The 10,923-nt window shown below is 47.8% G+C and overlaps 1 protein-coding gene across 1 annotated transcript in view; it reads right to left on the bottom strand.

Moving 5' to 3' along the window:
* Positions 1–10,923, bottom strand: part of TF (transferrin) — a 31,705-nt gene that overhangs the window by 14,339 nt on the left and 6,443 nt on the right. Inside the window, exons 3-11 of the mRNA XM_007457570.1 lie at positions 8,996–9,104; positions 8,039–8,215; positions 7,152–7,299; positions 6,336–6,391; positions 5,632–5,810; positions 4,736–4,919; positions 3,398–3,552; positions 1,349–1,439; positions 708–746 (exon numbers count right to left, since the gene is read on the bottom strand). Of these exons, the coding sequence (XP_007457632.1) occupies positions 708–746; positions 1,349–1,439; positions 3,398–3,552; positions 4,736–4,919; positions 5,632–5,810; positions 6,336–6,391; positions 7,152–7,299; positions 8,039–8,215; positions 8,996–9,104 (1,138 nt within the window). The remainder of the gene's footprint in view (positions 1–707; positions 747–1,348; positions 1,440–3,397; positions 3,553–4,735; positions 4,920–5,631; positions 5,811–6,335; positions 6,392–7,151; positions 7,300–8,038; positions 8,216–8,995; positions 9,105–10,923) is intronic.

Genomic DNA, 10,923 nt, shown 5'->3' on the forward strand with positions numbered 1-10,923 from the left:
CTGAAAAGCTTGGTTCCTAATGTGATGGGGAGAGGCTGAAGGTTGTAACTGGGAAAAGTGATGAGGACAGACTTGCACACTAATGGCTGGAAATGACCTGCAGGGACCTGAGTGTGGGCCCCAGAGCCCACTTTGATAAGATTTCCTGTCTTGCTCCTGCCACATCTTTCCAGATCCACCCCAGCCAGAGCGCTGGGTGAGAGCCAGGTTGGCCTGGGTTCCTGGGCCTAGCTCTGGCTGGGGGGCTGAGCAATCACATGCCCCTAGACATCTGCTGGTATGAGCCTCTCCCTTCAGCCCAGCCAGGCACGTATCAGCAAGGCTCCTGGGCTGGTGCTAACTCTCATCTAAAACTTTGCTGGCCTCGTGCAATGCGAGGCAGTCAGGAGTGGTGGGGAGGGCCTGTATTTGCTTGCTGGATGTTGGAGTCTAGACAACTTGTAATCTCTCTGAGCTGTTGGTCCTCTTATGCATCCTTAGAGGACAACAAGACATACCTTATAGGATTAAATGAAAATTCCCATGTGCAAGTCATAGCAAGTGTAAAAAAGTAATCATCATTGCCAGTTACTCTACTTCCATGATTCCTTTGCATTCCGAAAATTGGTCTCTTATCTACTGTTGATTTGAATTTAAACTTACCTTACCCTTTCCCAAAAGCAGTGGGAATTTATCTTAAACTCATGAGGTTACCAATCTCAACTCACCTTCCTCTGGTGTGGTTTTACAATTTGGGCCCTTATTTTCTGTAGAGGAGAAAAACGAAGAAGTCACTAAATACTCATTTATAGATTTTGGAAATTGTCTTTACCATGTGCAGCTCAGAATTAAAAGAGCCAGGAAACTGTCTACATATCACCAGTTCCCAAAAGGTCCAGGCTGTCTGGATTATGCAAGTTCACTTTAGCTCCCTGGCCTCTGGAATGTAGTCCAAAATTGTAAATTTCAAGTTTTCCCACTCTATCTATCCTGTGGCCACAGTGGTCTCTGCCAACTGTACTTGAATCCCTGCACCAGGGCAACAGGAGAAGTGTGAGGTTTGGAATCAAGAAGACCTGCCAGGAATCCCAACTGAGAATCTAGACGTCCTCTGCAGAGGGGTCACTTTTAGCTAGAACTTCCCAGTGCAAAGCCTCCAACTCCCTTGTGGGAGGTATGATAGAAGATCCCATCCTTCAAGAAAATTGTTGGGGACTAGAGATGAGGGAGCCCAGAGCCTAGGAAGTAGGAGGTGCTCAGTAAGCAAGAGCTTTATGGCCCATGTGGCATAAATCAGGCTGTGATTTTCCATTTCCTTTCTCCATGGCCCAGGGGAAATGCAACACTGAGAGAAGCCCCTTCCACTTACGGTAGTTCTCTGCCAGGACAGGTACCAGACCACATTTGCCTGCTATGTAGACGTAGCCTCCATCCAAGCTCATGGCATCAGCTTCTCCTTTCTGCAAAGACACAGCACATCACAGCAGGTGAAAAGAGACCATCTTCTGTCCCAAATGCCCTCCAAGCTGTTTCCTTGAAGCAGCCTTGCCAGCACAGGTCATGAAGGCCCAGGGAGACAGAAGCTGCTGGTACTGGACCCCCAAAGGATCAGTCAGACACACTCAACATAGAAAATAAAGTGTACTCCCATTTTCACCCAAACCATGATGAACTGATGATCAACTCTGGGTGCTTTGCTTAGTTTCTTCAGAAGGAAAGACCCACATTCAGTCTCCCTGTCCCCTCATAGGGCAGACTGTCCCAGAGACACTCTCACAACACCCTTCTGACACCAAGAATTCTCATTTGTAAGACAAATGAGCGGAGTCAGAGACTCAGGGCTGTGTCTGTGGCATAGAGTGCCTCCTGATGGGGGCCCCAGACCCGAATCTCGGCCACATTGGCTGGGTGCTATTTTGGTGCCTGGTCAATACAAGATCTTTAATGAATGAGCCAAATAAACTCAAATGATCTGTTAGATATAATCATCTAATAGAGCTAATAAGCCCCAAATTTCAACAAGACTGCCAAGCTTCCCATTGGGCTTAGAAATATACTTTTGAGGAATATACTCTAAAGGAATAATCAGATATGTGGGAAACTATTTGGGCAAAATGTGTAAGTGGGCAAAAGCACGCCAGTGTGATTCATAATATCAATAAGATAGGACCAAACTTAATGCTCAATAGCAAGCAAATGGCTCAACAAATTGTAGCACATCCACACTCTGGAATAGCTATCAACATTAAGCTATCAACATGTTTTCATAGAAACAACCTAAACGTCCATCAATAGATGAATGGATAAAGAAGATGTGGTACATATATACAATGGAATACTACTCAGCCATAATAAAGAATGAAATAATGCCATTTGCAGCAACATGGATTGACCTAGAGATTATCATACTAAGTGAAGTGAGTCAGAAAGAGAAAGACAGATACCATATGGTATCACTTATATGTGGAATCTAAAATATGACAAAATGAATTTATCTACAAAACAGAAGCCAACTCACAGACATAGAGAACAGACTTGTGGTTGCCAAGGTGGAGGGGGCTGGGGAAGGAATGGGTTGAGAGTTTGGGGTTAGCAGATGCAAACTGTTATACATAGAACAGATAAACAACAAGGTCCCACTGTATAGCACAGGCAACTATATTCAACATCCTATAATAAACCGTAAGGGAAAATAAAAATAAAAATTTAAATTTAAAAAAAAGAAAAAAGAAAAATAATAAATGAAATTCCCCCATAAACTTGGTCCCCAGACATACCACTGTAAACAGAATAGTGTATATTCTTTCAAAAATAAACTAAAATATATTTTAAAATATATTTTTAAAAATCACGTTTTCAAAGAATGACTTGTGACAAGGGAAAAGCTCCCTAGATAAGATTAGGTGAGAAAAGAGAGTAAATGGTATGTATGATATGAGCCCAGTTAACAGGATTTTCTCTGAGTTATAAGGTTACAATTAGTTTTTATGTATTTTCTTCTTTATATCCTCCAATTTTTCAACATTATCTACAAGCAAATATGGAATGCTCTTGTGATCAACAAGGCTAAACTTTTACCTGCTTGCACAATAACACGACCCTGTCACACTTGTCTCACTTGCCATGGCACACCGTGTGTTTCAGGCACACCCACACTCAGGTCCAGCCTCCCTAAGCAGACATGGCTCAGATTGCCCTCCGCCGGGTGCTAACACTAGGAGGAAACAAGCTCTAAGGAGCCCTTCAGATCCAGAAGCTCAAAGGTCCTGAGGCTCCGGTGGGGCTGGTCTCCCACAGTGAGGGCAAGGTTCCTTGGAACCAGGCTTTTCGTGTCATTTCCAGGAATACTCACTCACCCTTGGGGACAGGTGGGCAACAGTGGCAGGGATGCTGCCCTACAGAGGCAGGAGTGACGTACCATTATCTTGGCGATGCATTCTTCAGTGTTCTCTGCTGATTCACACTCTATTTTCCCGTTACTGTTCACACTCCACGTATCACACTTGTCCCTCTCCAGGTGGTGCACTGCACACCACTTCACCTTCTTGCATTCACCCTTTGAGGCGATCGGGCCTAGGACATAAGGAAGAGAACCAGAGATTAGAAGAGGCCCAGATGTTGCCTGAAAATGCTGGGATTTTTCAGCAATGCACAAACAGATCCCATTCAAGGAATTAATCTCTTAGAAATCAAAGGTAATAACAGTCTCTTAGTTGGCTTCTTATCATTTAGATTTAACTTAAAATTGTTTCTTATGAGAAGTCAACTTTCCTCCCGACCCCAAGGCACTCTATCACTTCAGGCTGGGTTTGTTTTTTTTCCCCTCTTTGTTTAGAAATAGCACTTAACCATCTGAGCTGTTGTTATATATTTATTCATTATTTATTGTCTGTTCCCTGCAGGAGAACATAAGCTTGGCCAGGGCAAGGGTCATGCCCGTCTTGTTCTCCATGGCACCCTTAGTGCCTGCCTCATGGTCAGTACAATAAATGATGGCTGAATAAATGGACACCTACCCAACTTTCAGACGCAGCTCAAGAGGCACTTCCTCAGGGAAGCCTTACCTCAATTCCGGGACCTGTCTTTCTTTGTTTTGCACTCTTCTAGAGCCATGATATTTTGTTCTGGGTTTTTGTTTTAGTTTTCCTTCTGCTGAGGAAATCTCTCATTTTTAATTGATCATTCAATGGAGTGACTATTCCTTCAACATTTGTCTTCCCCACTGGGATGAAGGTTCCATGACAGCAGAATTTAATATATCTTTGACTCACCATTATATGCCCAGCACGTTGCACAGTTTATAGATAGGTGGTCAATACATGTCTGTTGAATGAATGAATGTTCAAACACATCCCCAATGACCCAAGGAAATTCAGAAGCAGGATCGACCTGTCTAAAGCTCCAGCTTCACCATGGCACATGTTGACCATAGCATTGGCTTCAGATGTGCACATCTGTAGCAATTTCATTCTATTTGACTTACTTCGTGCCAGGCTAACTGGCTTCACAAAGTGGGCAGGGTAGACTTGATTTATACAAGGGAAACAGTGCTGGTATCAATACAAATCATTTTAAGCATGAATTTCCTTTAATTCCCTTTGGTGATGCCATTTAGCATTCATCTAACACTGGGCTGCACAGGAAGGGCAGACAAAGGATTGTGGGGACAGGTGTTCAATACCTGGAAAGACTCTATTGCTGGTGCCCACCCTCACCAGTTTTCCAAGCTCCTAGAGCCACACGATCCTTCCCAAACACTTACGTGTATCTTCTCTTAGATTCCGGAGAGCAGTGACATACTCATATCCCAGGTACAGCCAGGAGTCCATCTTAGGAGGAATCTTTAAAAACCCATTGGCAGAGTCCTTAAACAGCAGGTCCTTCCCATGAGGGGAGCTGAAGAGCTGGAAGTCTTCAGAGGTACCTCTGCCAAAATGTTCCTGTGTGTGGTAAAAACACAGACCTGAATGGCTACAGCAACAAGGGACGCTGCAAAATGGGACTGAAGAAAATTTTAAAACTCAGGAAACTAAATTAAAAAGTGAAATTTTCAAGATGCCAGGAGAGAGGGCAGTCGGACCAGGTCTTTCCCACCCAGCACCTTCTCCATTCACAGCCCTCTTGGGCCATATAACAAACGCCCAATTTCACTGAATGTGTTTCTGTGCCTGTCTCCCTGGCTGGATGACAGCTCACTGAGTGCAAGAAACACATCTCCTTCAGAGGTTGACACGGTGTGCCTCGATGGACAGATGAACAGATGGGAGGGCCGGATAAGAGAAAGTTGGCGTTCTGCTGCTCTAGGGAAGGAAAGCTGGCTGTGTGTGCAGCTCCCTTGCAGTCAGGCTGAAGGACCTTGGAAGAGAGATCATTTCCTTTCCAACGGGAGAGATATGGAATAGAGCAAAAAGGAGCAGCTTCGTGTCACTGGTCCAGAACGTAAGGGTCTGACAGATGATAATGCAGGACTAGGCTCTGTGCAACTCCAAGAAGGCTTGCTGGGTGCTTTCTTACAAGTGGATGGTGTGTGGCATGGTCCCCACTGTATCCTGAACACAGGAGGGATTCTACAGTGGCAAGAAGGGAGTGCAGGAAAATGCCCCAAACCCAAGCAGGAACTGCTAAGCAGGAAAGAGGACGGTGATTCGATACCTGGGCCTGGTTAAGAAGCTCCCAGATCAAGTCCTCCTTGCCGCCCACGCTTCGGGCCACGACGGCATGGGAAGGGACCCGGGCCAGGTGGCACCTCTCGTACTCGTCCACAGGCCTCCGGGTGTTGTCCCTGCAGAGCAGCTCATAATAGTCCTTGTCAGCCTCGTTAGGCAGGTTCTCTGGGGGAGGGAAGCCCACGTGAGCTGACGGCAGGCAGAGCGTGAGGTGTGGTGCCCCTTCTGCTCCCTTGCAAAACCCCACTGAATCATAAACTGTGTGAGCCGAGAAGCCTGGAGTAAACACTGAGGGCCAGAAGAAAACTGACTTGCTCAGGATCCCACAGCCAGTTTACAGGTAAATCTTCTGATGTCCCGTGCAGGGGTGACTGCCCACACCCCACGAGAGGTCTCATCTCAGCAGGCTGACTACAGGCCAAGGCCGGCCAGACCTCGTCCCAATCCTTTGCTATTGCAACACTGACCAGGAGGAAGGGTCCCAGTGTCTAGGAAGTTGAACGATAGGATGAAGCCCAGGAGTCCAGCTGGGGACCCCACAGGCACACGCCTCTGCGCAGGTAAACACCCCAGCAGTGAGAAAGGAGGAATACACGATGCTCATGTCTGACTACTAAGCATGTAGAAGGCAGGAAGAAAAGGACGGCCTTCTGCCTGAAGGGACCTGCAGATGCTTCTCCTGTCACCTACCAAATACCGTGGTGTGCTTGACAAAGGCCACTTCCCCAGCGTCCTCCATCAGACACCTGTGGGGAGGAGACACATTAGGAGGGTTCCTGCAGGGCTGGCCCTTCTTCTCAGGTTGAGGGTCTGACCACACTGTCCAGCCTCGGGGAAAGGGCAGGGCCTGGGGGAGGCCTCTACGAAGACCCACAGCTGAGGGAGCACCATGGGGCACTGATATCCAGGGTACCATGGAGATAGGGGGGTGAGCTCACAGGAGCTGGAGGACCCTCACCATGTGCCCCAAAGCATCAGAAAGGCACTGAAGATGTCTCAATGAGAAAAGCGTTTTCAAACTTCTGGTGGAGGATAAAGGCATAGTGTCTCTTGAGGGAGGAAAGGTGCCCTTGGCTGGCTCTAAAACTTTAGAGGATAACCAAGGGAGGAGAGGGAGCAAGAAATCAGCCACATGAGCTGCCTGCACAGGGACGGTGAGAGGAGTCAGGAGAGAGGCCAGCGCCTTGAGCGGCCAGCGCTGCCGCAGTGAAGAGCAGCGTGGACACTAGGGCCGTGCCCGTCATTTCAGGCTCTGCCTAGTCCAGTGAGAGAACTCTGGGGAAACAGAAAGAGGAGCCCCAGGAGAGGGCTTCCTTGTCAATGTCACACGAAGAGAGTATGCACTGGCCCGGCCTGGCCTGGGGAGTCCCAGCTGTGTCACTGAGGCAATTAGGCCCCCTGGTTGCCCCTTGGCAGACTGGGCTGTGCTGTGGGCCAGGGGAGATTTCCAGCCAAGGACATTGGACACTTAGGAGCCCGGATGGAGCAGAAGCCGGTCTCACTCACTTGAACGCCCCTGAGTAGCCAAAGTACGGTTCATGGCTGGAGCAGGCGCACTTGTCCGTCCCTTTCCCCACACACAGTTGGCACAGTTTGGGGAAGGACGACTGATCCGCACAGGGGACACAGCTGCCCGCGAAGAAACTGGCCGCTGCTGCTCAACACGGAGACACAGAAGCACAGGGTGTGAGCCAGCCTGGCCAGAAGCACTTACAGCTCCCAGCTTAGGCTCATGATGGGACAGAGAGACCCAGACAAAACCAGCACCCCCAGACCCAGTTTGCCTTTACAAGCGTTCACTCTTCAAGATTAAGGGTTTCCAAAAAGGGGTGAGTTTAACCCCTTTCCTCCCTCCTCCCTCCCCAAGAACCAGGCTTGTGTCAGCCACCCTCCAAGACCAGGTCACCGTCAGCCCCCCTCCCTGCCTTGTCAGACTGGAACAGCTCAGAGAGAGGTCTCCTCTGGGATCCATGCCTGAGAAATGGAGGACCCGCCTGGAGAGGTGCACAAGTTCATGGCCAGCAGATGGCCACCAGGGAAAGCTCCAGCAGAATGGGAAAAGCATCAGCCACAGACAGGAAAGCACCCCAGGGATGTGGACAGTGGGGCCCAGCAGCCTTGGCCCTGACTGAAGCCCTCTGTTCCCTTCCCCCCACTCCTCAGGACAACCTCTGGTGGGGTGTCAGGAGCTCAGAGATAAAAGGACTTGTGACAGCCCCTAATGGCTGCTGGTGCAGCAGACCTGCCAGTTTAACGCTGTTTAACCTCCCACCTCCACTCCCAGAGTCATCACATATCATCACCTGATCATGTCTGAGTGACGCCAGTGTGGCCCCTGTGGGCATCTGAGGAAGAGATGCCTGCTGAGGGCACTCACCCTCCTGCCTGCTTACCTCTCTGAAGAGATTCATGTGGCTCAGGCAAGTCCCAGTAAAGTAAGCCCATGGGGATGTTCCACCCAGCAGATCTGCCAAGGCCTGTGTGGCAGGACTTCTTGCCTTTGAGCTCTTTCAGACCGAACCCAGTGCCCTTCTTCACCACGGCCACAGCGTAATACTGAGTTTGCCGGTCTGCAAAGGGAGAGCGTGGATGAAAGACTCTCAAACTGGGCCCCAGAGAGAAGCACTGTTCATCACTACCGGGCTCCTGAGTAGGGAAGGGGAACCCAGAGGTAACATTTATGTTGGGTTGGCTTCTAAAGAGGGAAGGATCAGAAAAACTTTCCTAGGCTTACATGGGAAAGAAAGAACCACAGAGGAGACATTTGTAACAACCCTCCAGGCAAACCCAGGAGCAAGAAGCCACATGCACACATGCCCCAATGCTATTGCCTACCCAGGCCTTGCAGGAAGTGTCTGCCTACAACTACCAAGCCAAGCTCCCCTGGAAACTGGAACTATGGCAACAGAGGCCACATTCCTGACTTTCTCTAAGTATTTTTGTCCCTCACACAGGCCCAGGGACAGTGGAGTTGCTCTCAGAAGAGATGCAAAGCTGTCAGGGCTCCAAGTTCGTGCTCCTGTGTGGTCTCTCCCCTGCGTGTGGCACCTGTGGTCCTTGGAGAACTGCTCTTTACACATTTAAACCCCAGTGGTTCAGCTCAGATTGCACACAGCCCGCCCAGGAGGTCAGTGTCCTGAGCACCAGTCCTCAAACAGCCCAAAGCTCCCAGAGGCCTTGAGTTGTGGCTGTGGTGGTTGATAGGGCCCCTCATTCCCCACTCACTGCCCCCTGGGGAAAGCTCATCAGTAGCTAATCTCCATTACCTGCCTGAATGAGACAAGACTCAGCATCTATGGGGAGAGAACAAGGGCCACAAACACCTTCCTGGGTCCCCGGGGAGAACTTACTATCTTTTGGGCCGTAGAACTCTGCCACTACAGGCTTCAGGTTGTAGGGCTTCAGGCCTGCCTCAAATACCAAACCACCATCCAACGTCACAGCATCTGCTTCATTTTCCTGAAAGAGAACAGACCAGAGTCTGATGAAGCCCTTACTTCTGAGCAAGGTCTATCTATAGTTGGGTGGTGCTCCTTGGATCTGGGGCCAGAAGAACCCTCAGTTTGGCCAATAGCTAACTGCACACCACCACAAGCTTCAGTTAACTCTACCTCCCTGGTGAGGGGATTTGGCCACCATATTCCTTAATTCCTGCAAAGAGAAAGAATGGATCGTTTTTCTGTTTTCCCTGGTGAGGAGTCCAGCTGCTGGCCCAGAAAACTATCGTGATCTTTCAAGACTGACCTAAATTACAGAGGCTTTACCAGCAGGCCTCTTGGGGGAAAGCTGCCCCCCCAACACCAGATTGGGTGCACAGCCCATGCACCACAGGCTCTGAAGGGGCTGCAGTCAAGGACTCAGGTCCCTCTGCCTGGCCATGCTGTTACACATACTGACATTTCAAGTTCAGGTCCTTTCATTTGGTGACCTCTTTATTTTGGGCCTTCTGCTGAGATCGTTCTCACATGCCTCTCTGGAGAATTCTCTATGGGGAAGGGGAGCCTTGAAGACATCCTTTTCCACTCTGATTCAGTACTCAGCACTTTTTCTTCCTGTCCTGGGTCCATATAACTGCAGGAGTCTTTTGTTCAGGGACGGGTGCTTTCTCTGGCTTTAACTTCTAGCTTATACTCTGAACTGAGTGTTAAATGCTAATTATTACTTCCATTATGGCTGATTGTTCATTTAATCAACTACACAGACACCACTGTCCAACTCAGCTCCATTTTACACATTAAAAAATAGAGGCCCGGAAAGTTTAAGTCACCCCACCAGGCCACATCGCTAGTAAGTCATGGAGCTGGGATTTGAATCCATGTAGTGTGGGTTTATTTCTCCCATTTACTGTTACTTGCTGGGATTTTTGTTTTCATTTTTAGTTTTTGCTTCCACTAACTCTCATCTTTAAACCAATAGTTCACTTGGTTCACTATAACCAATATTATAGATACCTTCCCACTAGGTCTAGAATTTATTTTCTCTTGAAATGAGAAGCACCATCTTTTATATAGACACTTCATAACATACTTTTCTTGCTTTTTTTCTTGCTTCAAATATCTTTAATCAAAATGATTTTTCTTGAAGCCCTTGCTAGTACTCCATAAATAGTTCTTACTATTTATGGATTAACTTACAAGGCAGGGACTATAGCTCTATGATCTGTGTCATGTTATAGATACATAATAAGGTAATAGTATTTCTAAATGAAATAAAATAATAATGTAAGCCAAACCATATATTTGTCTAGCTGAAACTTTTCTTTCAATAGTTGGAATTGTTTTTGTTGTTTTATTGTAATTAAATAACAACATAAAATTTATCATTTAACCATTTTTAAGAGTACATTTCAGTGCCATTAAATACATTCACAATGGTGAAGGACTCTTTTATTCCACAACTAGACTCCATATATGAAACAATCTTTATGGCTTTCTTGGTATCTCAAAAGGTAGGTGAAACCTCCAGAGACTGTCCCCACCCACCCCACACACCACAGAATAAAAATAAATGAGTAAACAAATAAGAGCTTATCCTAGAGCAGTGAGGTTGGGGCTTTTTTGGCCCAGACACCAGGATCCTGGGCAGGAATCACTGGGGCCTCAGGGGCTCAGGAACCAAGGATCCAAGGCCTAACTCATGGAGTCCACGAGAGCAACAGGGATTCTGGAGGGAAACTGAACCAGCAGGGAGGGGCAGGATTAAAGTCAAGTATGAATTCCCAGGTGCAGATAAACAAACCCAACAGAAGGTAAGCCACAATGCATAGGCATCAGCAGGA

This window comes from Lipotes vexillifer, unplaced genomic scaffold (assembly GCF_000442215.2).
Source record: "Lipotes vexillifer unplaced genomic scaffold, Lipotes_vexillifer_v1.1 scaffold86, whole genome shotgun sequence".
Taxonomy (NCBI): Eukaryota; Metazoa; Chordata; class Mammalia; order Artiodactyla; family Lipotidae; genus Lipotes; species Lipotes vexillifer.